This window comes from Nothobranchius furzeri, chromosome 6 (assembly GCF_043380555.1).
Source record: "Nothobranchius furzeri strain GRZ-AD chromosome 6, NfurGRZ-RIMD1, whole genome shotgun sequence".
Classification (NCBI taxonomy): Eukaryota; Metazoa; Chordata; class Actinopteri; order Cyprinodontiformes; family Nothobranchiidae; genus Nothobranchius; species Nothobranchius furzeri.
The window spans coordinates 79682898-79700233 of NC_091746.1; the positions used below are offsets into that span (position 1 = coordinate 79682898).

A 17336-nucleotide genomic window follows, 5' to 3' on the forward strand; every position below is an offset into this window, starting at 1 on the left:
TTAAATCAGATATGAAGAGCTGACAGGGAGCCACTCAGTGGCTAAATGACTCAGGTTTGAGGAGTTTTATTAAACCGATGTTGATGTCAGAGCGTGCTTTCAAACGTGACTGGAGTTTCAGTGTCATCTTCACCTCCTGCTGCGGTGCCTAAGGAGACAAAAAGAGGACAATTAGAGACAACAAATCCTTTAATGACAATCTAAACTAAAGCTAAGCAAAGGACAAGCATGTAAAAATAAACCAGTCTGAAATTTTCTATAACAAGCTATAAAAATAAATACATTGCATCTGAAGTGATGCAAATCCTTGTTTGTGTGAACAAAGCTATCACAAAGATAGGGAAAGATGTTCACCACTGGAGCGCGACTACAAAGCAAGGTTGTGCAGGGGTGCTGAGCTGAGATGATTGTGAATAACAAAATGTACGTACCCAAGAAAAATGTTGATAAATTGGGTTTGACTCGATCACCACAGGCCGTGTTCATTGGTTTGTGCAGCAGACGAGGTCCACAGAGCCCAATGATGAGAGCTCCCATGGGTGCCGTGAGAAGGATGGAAAGCACAGCCACAGTAAGCACGTCCATACCGTACTCCTGTAGCTGCTCGTCGTCCCTCATCCTCGCCATGTCTAAAGCCGTGGGACCTATTGCTGCCTGAAAAAGGACAAACACAGGGATCTTCAATAAAAACCTTGAATTAGCATGAGAGGGAGTCTGAAACTTGAAGGTTCCATGTCATGCTATTTTAAACCTTGAGAGCAAGGGCAGGCATAATATATGATAAAATATTACAGCTGGCACGACTGGGATGTCATTTATGGACCATTCCCATCTGTACCGGGTCGGCCCGGGCCGGGTAGCGTAGGTTGTTTACATATCTGGGTGGCCTGGTATTTTTCCGGGCCAACCAAGGCTCATTCTCAGCCCTCTTCTCGAGGGGGTCTGCTTCAGGCCGACCAGGGCCAACACACCCACTGCTGACAGCAAATTCACACCTTCCATTAGAGCAAGCCTCTGATTGGTGGGTAGAATCAGCCCACATGGGCTTAAGGCAAGGATGTGTGGAATCAACCGGGCCAGGCTGGGGCCGACTGGGGCTACCCGGCCCGGGCCGACCCGGTACAGATGGGAATGGCCCATTACTGTACTGACTGTGGTAGTCCGGTTGTAACGGTGTCTGCCAGCTGGCTCTGTTTTGCCATCTGCTGACGTAGGTTCGACTCCCGGAGAGGACGGCAGTTTTTATTTAGCAAGCTGAAGCAGATTTCATGTTTTCATATTTTAGTTTTATTTATTATTTTATGCAAAATACTTTGTGTGTCTAAAGATCTTTGAACTCGGTCATTTTAAGCAGCACTTTAACTGGTCGACTCTGCTCACCTCACATGGACTCACACTGGCTAAATAAACAAGGAAAGCAAAAAAAATTAAAAATTCACTGATTAGTCCTTATATTTTAAACTATTTACCAATAAAGTATTGAATACATACTGGCAGGTGTAGCTAAAAAAGATTTTTCAAAGTTACTACTGAAGCGGGATTTGAACCTGCGTGTCAACCAAGTACTCTTACCACTCGACTACCAAGTCTGTTATGACACTTATCGCCTATGCCATCCTGAACTGGCCAGGGAGACGAGTCACAGACCATAGACTAATGGGCCATTCCCATCTGTACCGGGTCGGCCTGGGCCGGGCAGCCCCAGTCGGCCCCAGCCTGGCCCGGTTGATTCCACACATCCTTGTCTTAAGCCCATGTGGGCTGATTCTACCCACCAATCAGAGGCTTGCTCTAATGGAAGGTGTGAATTTGCTGTCAGCAGTGGGTGTGTTGGCCCTGGTCGGCCTGAAGCAGACCCCCTCGAGAAGAGGGCTGAGAATGAGCCTTGGTTGGCCCGGAAAAATGCCAGGCCACCCAGATATGCAAACAACCTACGCTACCCGGCCCGGGCCGACCCGGTACAGATGGGAATGGCCCATACGGCTTCTGGGGGAGGAGCAGGACCTGATGTTGAGAACAGGAAGATGGAGTGACGTACAGCTTACACATCAGGCCTTTTCAGGAATTTCTAAATAAAATGCAATAATAGATGCTAAAAGCTCCCAAACATGGATTTTCCACGATATAGTAATTCAGTGTGTGAAGTTGATCAGACACTTTTATGTAAAAATGGTGGGAAAAAAATCCTTCGAATGGGTTGTTTCTGTAGGTGCATCCCTCCAGGTTGTGTTGAGTTAGCTCACTGTTCACTTCACATTTTTATTCTTTGATTTTAATTTGCATTTTAATTTTATGTTTAAATCAGTAATTTGCAAGGCATGCTCACAGCAGGATACAGTTAGCTCACAGGGAACAGCATCTGGTTTGGATCAGCATATGTAACAACTGTATCATGCAAAAAAGTTAGATGTAAAAATTAGGGCAGCGTGAAATAATCATAATTAGGCTGCATATTGTGATAAATGCACATATTTCCTCCTTTTTTAATTTATTCATCACATTTTTAAAGTTACAAATTTGGAAAACAAATGAGCTCAAAACATTTTTCCATGCCTCTTTACAACATTCTAACATAGCATATATGTAAATATGTTGTGGAGATAAAAAAATGTTTTAAAAGTTAATTCAGTGGTTCTCGCGCTTTTGTCTATAAACCGCCACTAATAACAACTTTCGGACCGAAAACAACCATTAGACCTTCCAGTTGTCGGTCTCACCGAAACAACTTCCAGGCCTTCCCTGGGTCCTCCATTCATTGCACACTCGCATATTTAGCAATAGAACACCGCTGGTGTGAGAGGTTCTCCGCCCAATAATATCAGAGAAGGAGAAACAGCCAGCTGGTACCGCTTCAACTTTAGGACCAACTATCAAGAGTCCCAAAAAGAAAAACACCATTTGAAGTCACGGACAACAAAAAGCGTTTGGACCAAGAAAGGGGCGACTGGTGTTTAGCACTATCTTGTTTCCTCTGGCATCGTGGGTTTCCAGTTAAGACAGAAGACTCTAGAGCCCCCTTCAGACAGGCCATGAAAAACTGAAATGTTCCGGAATCTGTCCGTAAGACCTTTCTGTCTGAATACAAACATCCGGATAATGTGTTCCGGAATTTATCCGGACGAAGCCCCTAGTAACAGGTCCGGACTTGTTACGGACAGGGTGGCTGATTCAGACTGGTGAGGTAAAGTTCCGGACAAGAGGGAGGGGGAGGAGGAGGGGACCGGGGGACGCTGTGCGCACCCAGATAGCCCGCTGCTGTAGCATGCGGCGAACCACGGCAGCTCGCCTCCTACGGTACCGCCTAGACGCGCGACGGAGCGCTTCACACCGCTTCAGTGATTCCTTTAATCATTGAGCTTCATCATCCAGGTCTCTTATGCGTCTTCGTGTGCGCAGAATTATGCTTAAGCGCCTCGTGATTCTTATCTTGAGAGGCGCTATAGAAATTATATTTTCTTCTTCTTCTTCTTCTTAACATAAGTCCGATCCCCCCCCACCCCCACCCCCCCACTCCCCGCCGCCGTCAGACATCTGGAACTTTTCCCTGCTGTGTGAACGCAGCCGAAAGGACAAGTTCCGGTACAAAAGTGGTGTGTCTGAAAACACAGTTCCGGTTAAAAACCGGATTGAATTGTCCGCAAATGTTCCAGAATGTCTGTCTGAAAAGGGCTTAATGGTAGCTGAGGGGAGGGGTGAGTGTTCTGTGGCTGTGTTTGCATTTAAAACCTAGCTTGTTTGCAGATTCACAATAACAGCTTTAACAGCACAGTGTGCGTTAGCATCGAAGCAGCTATCATCTAACTTTGTTTTGAACAACAAGGTGGAACATCTGATTGCTACGATCACTCCCCTCCATTCAAGATCTGTACACCTCTAGGACATTGAGGCGTGCAGGTCGGATAATAGCTGACTCGTCTCACCCTGGACACGGTCTCTTCGACTCGCTCCTATCTGGCAGAAGGCTCAGATCCATTCGGACCAGAACCTCTCGCCACAAAAACAGTTTCTTCCCCTCTGCAGTTGGACTTCTGAATGAACATCCTAGGGCAGCCCGCTCAAGTTGATTGGTCCCAGTCACGTGACCCGATGCTGTGTTTGAACCATTCAACAAATACTCAGATTAATACCTACACGGAGTAGATAGCTGCTTCTCTAATTCTTGCCACTTTTTACATTAATAATTTTATCACGAGTGTTTTATTAGTTCTTATATTTGCTTATCTCTTAATTTATTTTTTTTCTATCTTACCTTCTGCACCAAAATACCGCAGCAATAATGTTGTGACTTGGCACACATGTGGCAATAAAAACTTCTGATTCTGATTCTAAAAATATCATTGGAACAAATGAAAGTGTCTGCACTTTGAGATTAGCGTGAAGGATGTGAATTGGTGGTCCAGTGGTAGGATTCTCACCTGCCATGTGGGAGGCCGAGTTCGATTCCCGGTAAAAGCCGTCATTGTTGGACAACAGCAAATGCAGAGATTTGAGGCCACGGTAGCTTAGGAAGTACAGCGAAGTGTGCGGTAATCAGAGGGTTGTGGGTCGATCTCGGCTCCCGGAAGAGAATTCTGCTGTTGTGTCCTTGGGCAAGACACTTAAACCACCTTGATTGCTGGTGGTGGTCGGCAACCTCACCTGTCAGTATCCCTCAGGGCAGCTGTGGCTACACTGTAGCTCATGACCACCAGCGTGTGAATGTGTGTGTGTATGATACAAATCACCATAACACATGTCTACCGCGGGTTTGACACCGGCAGCCCAAAACTTCTTTAAAGAGCAAGTCACCCCCAAATCAACTTTTTTTTGCTGATAAACTAAATAAACGAGTGTCTAATCGTGCTGCAGACACGTGTCGTCAATAATTTGACACTTTAGTGCATCTTAGTTAAAATTTAAATATTCTGCTTAAAACTGTCAGTGTTGTGCCGTTGTCAGGTCAAAACTCTGCACTGTATTTGAATTTAAAACTGCCACCGCTATTGGCTAAGAAGTACATTATGATGTCACAATGCTGTCGTGAACCTGTGTGTGTGTGTATTTGTTAGCGGCTCCGCCCTCTCGGTCTGCTAGGCAACATCATTTGTTGCATTTTTCAGACATGAAGTGGGAGTGGAGTTAGACTCTGGTAGGGGGTGACTTGCTCTTTAAACAATTCCAGGAGTGCAAGTTTCCTAAAACACATCCCAGCACTGACACACCTGCACTGTTGCTTTGGGCATCCATGCAAGAGCTATGAAGACTTTTTCCCTCACGTTGAAGCCAGCGCGCAGCACGCACACAAGCGTGAAGAGGATCCTGACCAGTAGCGCAATGAGGAGAGAGGCTATGCCCAGACCTGGAAGCACACGAGGACAAGAGTCGGACTGGGTTACACTGACACTAGCTTTATCAGCATGCAGGGAAAATATACGTGCACCCAGTGAAGAATCTGAAATACCATCTTTTATCTCTAGCGTGAATCCGATTTTTTATTTTTTTACAAGCTTGTTGCGCAAATATAAAAGCAAACTGAAGAAGAGCCAACAGAGATGGTACGTTCAGTATTTACAGGACAGACCAGAACATGTCACGTCTCTTTTGTTTATGCAAATATATGTACATACATTCACCCTGTCACATTTGAATGATGCACAATGATGGCACTGTTACGGTGAAGGCTTTGTGTGGTTGTATTACCAACTGTACATCCCTCCAGCTTGGACACTCGAATCTCAGCCCCTATCAGTCCAAACAGGAGAGGCTGAAACACGTCCCACACCCAGCTCACCACTTCCTCCACACGCGCCTTCACACACACACAAAATAAAACTCAGTCTGGCTGCTTCAGGTCCTGCCACAATGATAAGGCACTTCTCGTACAGCGCTGTAGACTACCGAGTGGCAACAAGCACTTTGCTGTACAGTAAGTAAGTACATTTTGTTTATTTAGCACTGATCACAGATATAGAATCACAAAGAGCTTCACAAAGATCAAAACTAAATAAAACATCAAGTCATAAAAACAGAAATAGATTAACATCAGAAAAAATAAAGTCATAAAATTATAACATTTCGTAAAGGTAGCTTTAATTAATGTGTCTTTTAACTGATTAACTGATTTGATATACTAATGAGGCAAAATAGCAAATGGAAAGTGGAACGGCATACTTTGTGGGTTGGGCATCATTTGATTTTGAACGATTCCGATTCCAATTCCAATTCCTAGTTTCGATTCCAGTTCCTATCGATTCCCGATTCCGATTCTTTCAAGACATGACATGTTTTAAATGAGCCAGCTAACCACAGGTCCTACTTGATGATATAATCTTAACTTCAACATGAATTTTAACTCTATGAACAACAACATCACCTTCATTTAGACTAAAACGTGTTTTGGAGAAAAAAGAAAAAGACTTGCAGCACAACCAGTGTGTTTGTTTCTGACCACAACCAGTCTGGAAGCAGCCTCTGGGATGAGAGGCTAAATGTCTCCAACATGTCCAGAAACGTCCAGCTGTTTTCAGCTAAAACTCTCAGGATGATCACGTCCAGGATGGCTGAGAACTACACCTCCATGCTGCAGCAGCGATCAGTCAGAACAGGAAGTGAAACTTAAACGTAGCTGCTGTCAGTAACAACCTAACAGATTTGAAACATTAAAACTCTAAACAGAAACAGTTCAGAAAGGAAATTAAAATGTTCACAACTTTGTGTGTGATTTATTATTATTATTATTATTATTATTATTATTTATTGTGGCAGAAGCTGGTGTGGTCCACCACAGAGAAGCTTCTCTAGCATGATGACTTTAATTATTCTACAGGTTATTGTTCAGCCTTCTGACGCTCACGCTCACACGCGCACACACACACACACACGCGCACACACACACACACACACGCGAGTGTTGGTGAGCGGCTGCGTCTGACTGCTGATGCTCCGTGTGTGTTTTTATTTCTGCAGTGAGACAAACTCACCTCACACCGTCCAGAGTTTGTTCTTTAAAGCTCCTACTAAATCCACCGTGTTGACGTATTTTAACAAGTTTCCTCTACGCAGCAGGAGTCCAAGTTTACATCAAGGAGGAAAAGCTCGGCAGACGCGTTTGTTTATATTTGGCCACTACGCGCCGGGTGGGGGGGTGGGGGGGGGGGGGAGGATGGACGGTGCGGCACATAGACAGCTGGTGTGATCAGCTCTGAAAAGTGTTGATCACAATTTGCAGATCACGTTTATTTTTCACGGAGATCGGCCGCGGATTCCTCTTCCGGTCGGCATTCTAGGAATCGAAACTAGGAATCGAAATAAAAACTTTGAACGATTCCGGGAAAAACTAACAGTTGGAACCGGTTCTAACCGATGCTCGATGCCCAACCCTATAATGTGTATTGACAGTATTACCTTTTCTGGTCCCCAGCCCATGCCAGCCAGGAACGCCAACACCAAGGTGCAAAGCCCCCCAGAGCCTGGGAAGCCTGCAACACCACTGCCAAACACGGCAAAGATGGACAGACCCAACACCAAGAAGGAACGCTTCATCACGACGTGTTTCTACCAGAAAGACAAGAGAAACATTTCAAAACGATTAAATTGTAATAAAACTGAATGCTGTAGGCAGAAGTAGGTTGCTAAGAAAAGACTGGGAGTCATTTACATATAAATAAACAGCATAAGGTCGGAATAATTGTACATCAATGTGTTTTAGCTCTGTTGGCCGGGTAGAGGTGTGTGTTCACAAACGAGGGTTCTATCCTGCCATAAACAAGGATTTAAATACCAACATCACTTGTTTTTAAATACATTAGAAGTGATCTCTGGTATAAATTCATGTCTTGTGGGTCGATCTCTGTGGGGAAAAAGCTCTGGCGCTCCTGTTTCAGGAACTAGAAGTGAGACAGAACAGAGGGGAACAGAAGACAACAGGTTTTGGAGTCTTATTTCCTGATACTTGGACATCTCGCCTCTGATTGGCTAACAGCAATTTGACTCTACCACTGACTCCTTTTGTTTTATTTCCTCCTGTGTTGTGGAGTTGCTAATGCTAACGGTTAGTTTCTGGTAGCTGCGCAGTGGCGCAGTGGTTAGAGCTGCTGCCTTGCAGCAAGAAGGTCCTGGGTTCACTTCCCGTCCTGGGATCTTTCTGCGTGGAGTTTGCATGTTCTCCCTGTGCATGCGTGGGTTCTCTCCGGGTACTCCGGCTTCCTCCCACAGTCCAAAAACATGACTGTTAGGTAGATTGGTCTGTCCAAATTGTCCTTAGGTGTGTGTGTGTGTGTGTGTGTGTGTGTGTGTGTGTTTGCTGAAAATGGATGGATGGTTTCTGATAGACGACTCCACGTTTTTCAACGTAGCGTGCATCTGACTGGATTTTCTAATATCAGGGTATCTGCAGGTTTAAGGCAGCCAAATTTAAGACTTTTTAAGACCTTTTTTAAGGCCACTTTGACCAAATTTAAGCTATTTTTTTTTATTTCATTTAAGCTATAATTTCCAGCTATTGCCTGGAACCGGTGCTAGCCACGTCGCAAACGTGGGATTAGCCATCCAGTCACCATTAAACTTGCACTTCCCCATGGTGCAAGCTCCCACTAGCTTAACCAGCTAATGTGCTCATCTAAAAATAGCCCCCTTTCACAACCAACTGAATGTGTACGGTTCCGCTTACGCCAACATCGTACACAAAAACGCTGAACACCAACTACAAATTCACGAAAATTTTATAGAAATAAAAATATCTTGTTTATTGGGTCTTTGGCCATTTAAGACCTTTGGAAACTGCATTTAAGGATTATTTGTCATTTTTAAGGATTTTTAAGGCCTTATATTTGGAAAAGCAAATTTAAGACTTTTTAAGACTTTTTAAGGACCCGCGGATACCCTGAATATGAGTGTTTGCTCATCTACTTTTATATTGGTGGCTAACGCAGGAAGTAGGTGCAGAAGTTTAGGCAGCGTAATAGACTCAGAGTGGCCCATCATATTTCAAGAACAAGTAAAAACAGTTTTTCTGTGAGCTCGGCCATTAAGGTGCGATACATTTCTCAACCTCTGGTGCCATCGGAGAAAAAAATAATCCTGATTTAAGCTTTGATGGGACTGTGGGTGGAGGCAAGGTTGGATGCAAATATTTTGGGACCATGCAGGACTGACAGGAACAGACTGTGGGAGCAGAATAAACAAAAATAGTCCCACATCGGCTCTAGTAAGATGCTCAGCTTATTCCTTTTATACTAGATGATTTCAAACCGGTTCTGCTTAGCTGCACTCTGTCCACTGAACCTATTTATGCAGCGTGAGCTTTTCACCACACCGACGTGTGAAGATAAGTTACTGCAAATGACAATGCACAAAACATACATGCCAAAACCTCTGTACTGTTGGACCCTTCATTCAAGACGAACATGAGGTGTTTCCATCAGGATAAATCATTGTTCAACTCGTTTACGATGCTATTCTGTTTCACATAAAAGCTGTGATGATAAGTAGCGTAAAAATGAACATACCATAAATAAAGTCTAACTAGAAGGAGTGCTGCAAGTGATTACAAACCTGGTCGACACTAGGAAAGTACTGGATGAGGAAGCCAAGGAGGATCCCAGCAGCTGTCCCTCCTGCCACCTCCAGAACACCTCGCAGCAGGTTATACCAGGTGGAGCCTGGAAGGAAAAGTTGGGCCAGTAAATTAGGATGTAAAATACAACAAATTCAGGATGTCATTGGATAATTTCACTCGCGTTAAAAGATAATAATGACTTTCAATAAAAGGGTTAGACTCATTATTATAGTGCTGACAGAAGATAGACACAATGCACACGTATACTTGTGTACATACACCCTCTGCTGGGCTACTGACAATACACAAACTGCATCTTGAGACTAAACAACAGATGCAAAAGAGAATGACTAAACACAGTAAACACCTAAAGACAAGGGGACTTACATTTGAGGACTACAAGGTCACATTTTGGACTAAGAAGTCATGTGGTTTGAGATGAAGTTTAAGAAGCTTTGCATGTGCAAATAGAGAACACCTTCCAACAGAGGTAGAGGCTTCAGGTTAGGGCTGGGCAATAACTTGAAAACGTATCGTTGGAGATTTCTGACTCACACCGATTTCATTTTTCCATTGTCGATAAATTCAGTAATGCCAGAACTATTATTCATGTTTTCAATGATCATGTTTTATGCTTTTATTACAATTAAAGATTGTTTCCTTTACCATGTTTTATGCTCAATGATTTTATCATTTATATACTTAAACAGTTGCTGTATTGTAAAATTCCCTCATGAGTTTTTAAGGGTGTTAAAATCTGACTTAATGTGACCCAAGGACGACCTGAGAAGATCCGCTGTTCTATCAACTGCTGACTCATCGTGTGATAAGACACTGAAAGTTCTTGGTGTAATAATGAATGCTCTTTGTTTTAAACTTGCAACAATTTAGGACTGAGAGCTGTGTTTTCCCCCTCCCTTCAGAATCGGCTCTCAGGCATGTAACTAGGGAGCTCCCGATTTGTAATAAATATAGGTGCTCGGATTTCAGAGGTCAGAATGGTTTGAGGAAGCGTCAGCTCAGTGGAGACTGGGTTGGTGTGACTTTATTCCATTCTCCTCGAGCTTAAACAGAATTCTGACTTTTGTGTCTCTTTCCTGTGTGTTATGTGGTGTCTTAGGTGCTTAAACCTGACAAGTAATAAAAAGAAAAGATGTGTGTAGGTTGGCAACGTTCATGTGACTCAAGATGTAACACCTTGAGTCACATGACATCTCGACTCTACGTAATAGGGAGCCAAAGTCGCGCCCATCTATTTCCGGACCACGGGTCCCTGGAAGAATGAAAAAGTGAATGCAAGTCAAAACGTTATTTTCCAATTCTGCTTGTTATGTGCCATGGATTTCACATATGATGTCTGCGAATTTTAATGAAGCATTTTGACACAAAGAACGCGCTTATTTTCGAACAGGGGGAAACGCTACTTTAGGTTTTGTGTGAAAATAAGTCCAGGACTACAAATGGGCTTCACAAAAGTGACGTCATCGAACCAGACATGGAGAAAAACAGGGAAAACGGCTGTAAGTTCAGCGAACTTTAAATCCTTCCCTCGGGAGGAAAGAACCACCATACACCTGGCCATGTGGTAAGTAGCGGCTACGCTAGGGGGAAGGAGATCCTGTGGTGATGTCATATATGCGACGTGCTAATGTCTGGTTTGTAGTCATGCGCTAATTATGAACTTTTACAAGTTGATAAATCTCAAAGTACGTGACTGGCGTTGTCAAAACACCCATCATTACCTTTCATTTAAATTGCTGTGCAACATATGTGCGATCCAGGGTGTAAGGCAAAGCGGATTAGAAAATATCTCTTTTAGCCCCGCTGACTTGCATTCATGTTTTCGTTCTTCCAGGTACCCATGAGCCGACCGGAAAGGGATCCCCATGGACGTAATTTTTGGGGGGACAGGGGGGACATGCCCCCCCCCCCCCACTTTTCCCAAAGTCAAGTTTTGACCCCTGCACTTTTTACCATCCAAAAACAATATTACGCTATATTAAACAGACACTGGTTGAGCTCTAGGACCAAGCAGAAAGCAACCATTTGTGTTGAAGCCTGTTTCCCATTAGAACATACTGTAAAGATCTCCCCCCCCCACTTCTAAAGTGAAAATTACGTCCATGAGGATCCCTATGCATGTGACAGCCCCATCTACTGGATGACTTTTGCTTTGTGCATCGTCCATTTATCGTTTTCGAAGTGAACTCCTCAATATACCATGATATTGATTTTAGGCCACATCGCCCAGCTCTATTTCAGGTATGACCCCTCTCTTATGTTTTTTTTGGGGGGTGGGGTCGTAGAGGTAGCAGCTCTAGCAGAAAGCCCCAAACCATTCTCTCCAAGGCAACCTCCACCAGTTCCAATAGTGGGACCCCAAGACATTTCCTGGCCAGTGTGGAGACGATCCTTCCAGCTTCTCCTGGGTCGACCCTATTAACCCCCCCAACACACACACACGCACACACACATACACACATGCTACCTGTAGCAAAGGCCATGCCCAAGCATGTGGTGAACCCTGTGATGGCAAGAATATCATCAAAGCTCCCAGCAGCCATCAGCAGGGTGGGAATGCCCTTCTCTACACCGTATCCATCCTTCTGCAGCTGTAGCATGGAGGGAACCACCACCGCTGGACTCACAGCACCCAGCACAAAGCTGACACCATCAGAGGATGGAGGGTCACTCATTAACAGCTTTAATCGGAAAAGAGAATTCTGAAGCGTTAAATTTACCCAAGTATGAAGCTCCACACCCAGGGCAAGCCCATGAGGAAGTGAGAGATCACAGCTGCAGTGCAGGCTTCCATCAAGCAGGGTCCGGCCGCCACACGGACACACACGGATTTGAGTTTCCTCAAAGCCTGAAAGGAAAAACAGAATTTAATGATGTGTTACTTTCAACAACAAGTCTTTCAAAAGCTGTGAAATTTATAAGCACAGAAGTTCAGTGGCACCAGTGAATGAGATGAATAACTGAGAATCAAAATAACTTGATGACTTTTCTAATGGAAAACTGAATTATAGCCAAAAATTCCTCCTTACTTTCAGTAAACTCTTACTGGAATCTTTATTTTCCTTTGGAAAATTTGGAAATTTAATATCTGCTCCTAAAGCAACACTTTTCTTTAGCAATTTTAAAAGAATCATAAAAATCTGCAGTTTGCTTGAGAATCTAACAACAAGGGACTTTTTGTGTAGCCATACCTTGGGATCTAACCCCAGACCCGCTCTGGCCAGGATTACCGCCAGAGCGATGTTCCTCAGTGATGCGGACCATCTGAAGTTAATGTACACCCCATCAGTCACAACTGGAATATTCCTCAGCAGGAATCCCATCAGCAGCATACCTGCAAGCCAACAGAGGGTGGGAGAGAGGAAAAACGATCCTTTTATACACTGAAGCCATGTTTATACTACGAGGATGTGGTATAAACAGAACAAGACGAATGCTCATCTGTTGCTCCTAACTTTTGTTCTTAACCATTTACATCGCAAATTAAAGACCATTAAGTTTAACGGCTGAGTAGTAACCACAGACTAATCGTTCTGTGTATTTACTAAAGAGATGAAAGCCGATATATGTACCAAGGAGTGGTGGGAATGGTGGAAGCTTCGGCAGCCGGATGAAAGCAACCAGTTTGCCACCAATCAGAGCACAGAGGAAGAGAACCGTGATTCCAAACAGGTTCCCTCCTGGGAGACATTCTTCTTCTGTGACGGACCAAATAACCCCAAAGAGCACAGCTGCCAGAAGAACTGAGGAGAAAGGAGGAGACATGTGATCTTCTAATGTTACAAACAGAAACGCACAGAATGAAACGTGTAGTGATTTTAACCTTGTGAAACTTTTAAAACAAACATCCAAGAGAGAACACTAGAAAGCCCAAAGGTGGATTAATCCCTTACCTTTGGTAATGAAGGAGGCGAGAAGGCCTCTTGGTGGACACGGGCAAAATCTTCGAAGCAGCGGGCAGCAGACCACCGGAGGGTCTGTGTTAGTGCCAGCGTCCACCACGGGGTTACGAGGAATGAAATAGGTGGTCTCCTCCGTCACATTTGGAGTGGAGCAGCGCCGTACCACTACCTGGATCTGGTTCACATTTAGGTGCTTTAAAGGAAGAATTGGGATGTGGGCATAATGTCAGTGACGTGTGTCCTTCATCTATAACACCAAACATATCAGTGATGATAATGTTCACATATCCAGATCGGAAACCAGTCACTTGAGCTTCAGACTTTCTCTTAAGCCGTTACCTCGACATGGTTGCCAGCAGGCAGGGTGATTCTGTCGAGTAGAGGGCTTGGCGCTGGACTGGGTGCTGGACTAGGGGCTGGACTCGGTCCTGGGCTTGGATCTGGCTCTGCAGGTTTCTGCTGGGTGTCCTCCATCGTGAAACCTACAGTATTTCTGATCTTCTCTCTTTTCTAATGCCGGGCATCAAGCTGAACATCGAGTCTGACAATTGATTGTTTACTTCACGTCCACACATCCAGCTCTCCTCGGTGCGTTTCATGCTTTTCCAAGATCTAGACTGAAAAACAGTGGTGATGGTGTTTTAGCAGATGAAGCTGCAGGCCTTCAGAACAAACTAAACCTGCTCACAGCTGGCGGGATTTTACAGTTCCCTAAAAAACAATTTTACTCTAGCTTTGAACAAGTAGAGCCATGCCACTTTCTATTCGTTTGACTGGGTTTACTTTATGATTTTATCTTTCGGATTCCTTTTATGATCCATCTTTGATGTCCCTAACTGCTGTGTCTTGGTAATTGTATTATTACTTTCTGCTGTGCAGCACTTTGTTGTTTTTAAATTACTTCATAAATAGTGACACTGACATACTACAACAAACTCCACAGGCTTTGGGTAACAGATGAGGTACCTGCCATTCAAATCAAACTAGCTCCCAATTATAAAACTACATTTACCCAGTCCTCCAAATTATCCAGCTTCCCCTAGAAAACTAACTAACACGGTTATTACTGAATGTTATAAATAATTGCCGTTGCGAACCTTTAACTGCCAATAGTTTACAAATAAGTACAAGCGGAACAAACATTACCACAATGTTTTGATAGCCGCTAAGCTAGAGCAACAGAAGAAGAAGAAGAAAAGATCTTTTCTATAGCATCTCTCAAGATAAAAATAACGAGGCGCTTCACAAAAACGAAAAATGGAAAAATGGAAAAAAGAATTTGGAAAACGGTTAAAAATATATTTTAAATGAGCAAAAATAGACAACTGTGATTTAAAAATGTAAAGAAAGAGAGAGAGTGAACAGGAAAGAGGGAAATCAGTGGATCCTGAGGAAGGTGGAATAGGTGGGGAGAGCAGAATTAAGAGAGAGGTGAAGAAGGTCATACAAAAGCCAGCTTGAACAAGTGAGTCTTCAGCTGCTTTTTAAAGGAGACCACTGAGTCCACTGATCTCAGGCTCAGGGGGAGAGAGGTCCAGAGTCTGGGGGCCACAGCAGCAGATGATCTGTCACCTTTGGTCTTTAGCCTGGTGCTGCACAACCAGTAGGCTTTGATCACTGGACCTCAGGGACCTGCTGGGGGTGTAGGGACTAAAAAGATCACCAATGTAAGATGGTGCTTGTCCATGTAAGGCCCTATAGACCAGAACCAGGACCTTGAAATGAACCCTGAAGTTGACTGGCAGCCAGTGAAGCTGGAGGAGAAGCGGGGTGATGTGGGTGTGTTTGGAGGACTTGGTCAGAAGCCGAGCACAGGCGTTCTGAACCACCTGTAGACGGTTCAGGGAGGTTCTGCTCAGACACGTGAAAAGAGAGTTACAGTAGTCTAAGCGTGAGGAGATGAAGGTGTGGAGAACTGTCTCAAGTTCAGAGCGGGACAGAATGGGACTCAGCTTAGCAACGTTCCTGAGATGGAAGAAGGAAGAGCCAACAAGAGAACTGACATGAGAATCCAGGGTGAGCGCTGTGTCAAAGGTCACACCAAGATTCCTGACAGAAGGTTTGGTGTGAAAAGCAAGCTGACCAAGAGAGTCTCTGACCATGGGAACCAGCTTGTCTGGGGCACAGATGAGGATCTCAGTCTTATCTTCATTCAGCTGTGGAAAGCTCCCAGCCATCCAGGTTTTGATAGAGTCTAAGCAGGTGTGTAACAGCTGCAGCTTAGACATCTCATGGGGCTTAAAGGAGATGTACAGTTGGATGTCATCTGCATAAAGATGGTAGGAGATTCCTTTGAAGGAGCTCAGGATGTGCTGAAGAGGAAGCAGATAGAGGAGGAAGAGCAGATGCCCCAGCACAGAACCTTGTGGGACACCATGGGTAAGAGAGGTGGTGGAGGACCTAAACTTGGAGACGGCCACAGAAAAGGAGCGCTCAGAGAGATAAGAGGAGAACCACTCCAGAGCAGTTCCTTATAGGCCGACCCAGTCTCTCAGCCTCTCCAGTAGCAGGTGATGGTCAACAGTGTCAAAGGCTGCAGTCAGGTCCAGCAGGACCAGAACAGAACAGTCCCCTGCATCACTGTGAGTCAGAAGGTCATTAGAGACACCAAGAGCTGTTTCAGTAGAATGAGCTCTATGAAAACCTGACTGTAAGCAATCGTAGATGTTATGTTCATCAAGAGCAGCTGTAAGTTGTTTAGCCACAACCTTTTCCAAGATCTTGGAGATGAACGGAAGTTTAGAGATGGTCTGAAGCTGCAATGGAGAGAGGGGTCGAGACTCGGTTTTTTAAGACGCGGGTGGATTACAGCGTTCTTAAAGTAAGCAGGGACCTGAGCAGAAACCAGAGAAGCATTAATTATGGAGAGCACGCTGGGACCTATGGACTAGGAGACGCTGGCTAATCCAATTGTGAACAAATCGCTCTAATCAACGCTTATAGCTCCACCATATGGCACACCTAGCTAGCGTTAGCTCAAGTAGGTTAGTCGTCCAGTTAACTAGCTACCTAGTTAGTGACAGGTTGTTCTGTGGGACCGTAGAAGCAGCGTTTAGTGAAAACTGCGGACACGTCTTAACGTGGTTTAAGCTAACCCAGAGCTTCCCGCCTTCCCCTTTAAGTCCACATTCTCCTCCTCGGTGACACTGATTTAGCCACAAACAAAGCAATGCGTCTGGCACGAATATTTTAATAAGCTAACTGTCTTGGAGGAAAACGGTCATGTCACGTGACTAACATGGACAGAGTCGGGTTCATTTAACAGGGTCCACGCTGCAGGGCGACCTTTCCTCTTCCTCTAAGTTTTAAAAACACCGTAGCTGCGTACGGAGACTTCCCAACTCCACCCGCTATGACTCTTTTAAGATACGTTATATTAAATTTAATTTACTGAATAAAAGCTGCTCACCTCATGCTGTCATCTCGAGCATCGATTCCAGCCTAGAGACGGTGTGTGTGTGTGTGTGTGTGTGTGTGTGTGTGTGTGTGTGTGCGTAAATCTGGTAAAAACACCAGCTGGATAGGAGTGAGGCGGATTAGTGACAGGACAGGAGGCGATCCTCTCCTGAGAGGTGCATGTCAGTGTGAAGAACAGACACTAATAATGGTATTTACTGTATTTTATTCCAGCCTGTTGGAAAAAAATGCTCAAACATTTGTTTTATTCACCCTGATTACTATTTATGCTCTGTAAACTAACTTGTGTCATTAACCTGCTAACATTCTGTTATATTGTTGTTGTTTTTTTGCCATCCATTCAATCTCTTCCGCTTATCCGGAGTCAGGTAGCTGGGACAGCAGCCTAAGCAGGGAGGTCCAGACTTCTCTCTCCCCAGCCACTTGAGTCAGCTCCTCCGGGGGAATTTCAAGGTGGTCCC

The 17336-nt window shown here is 44.5% G+C and overlaps 1 protein-coding gene across 1 annotated transcript; it reads right to left on the reverse strand.

Annotated features, from left to right (window-relative positions):
• Positions 1-50: 50 nt before the first annotated feature.
• si:dkey-162b23.4 (sodium/hydrogen exchanger 9B2) lies at positions 51-16953 on the reverse strand. Its single transcript, XM_015943649.3, has 13 exons — positions 16868-16953; positions 13798-14075; positions 13450-13651; positions 13129-13299; positions 12748-12890; positions 12277-12404; positions 12024-12199; positions 9532-9638; positions 7384-7533; positions 5680-5788; positions 5202-5338; positions 432-654; positions 51-148 (listed from the first exon to the last, which is right to left on the reverse strand). Exons 2-13 carry the CDS (start codon positions 13930-13932, stop codon positions 87-89), a joined length of 1743 nt encoding a protein of 580 aa, XP_015799135.1. The 5' UTR covers positions 13933-14075; positions 16868-16953; the 3' UTR covers positions 51-86.
• Positions 16954-17336: the final 383 nt, after the last annotated feature.

Excerpts from the sequence above, each read along its gene's own strand:
- si:dkey-162b23.4 (XM_015943649.3), bottom strand. The coding sequence starts at position 13,932 with ATGGAGGACACCCAGCAGAAACCTGCAGAGCCAGATCCAAGCCCAGGA. Across the intron at positions 12,891-13,128 it reads ACCATTCCCACCACTCCTTG|GTATGCTGCTGATGGGATTC; the intron begins GTACATATATCG and ends GTTGGCTTGCAG. Across the intron at positions 12,200-12,276 it reads GTGTGGAGCTTCATACTTGG|CTTTGTGCTGGGTGCTGTGA; the intron begins GTAAATTTAACG and ends TGATGGTGTCAG.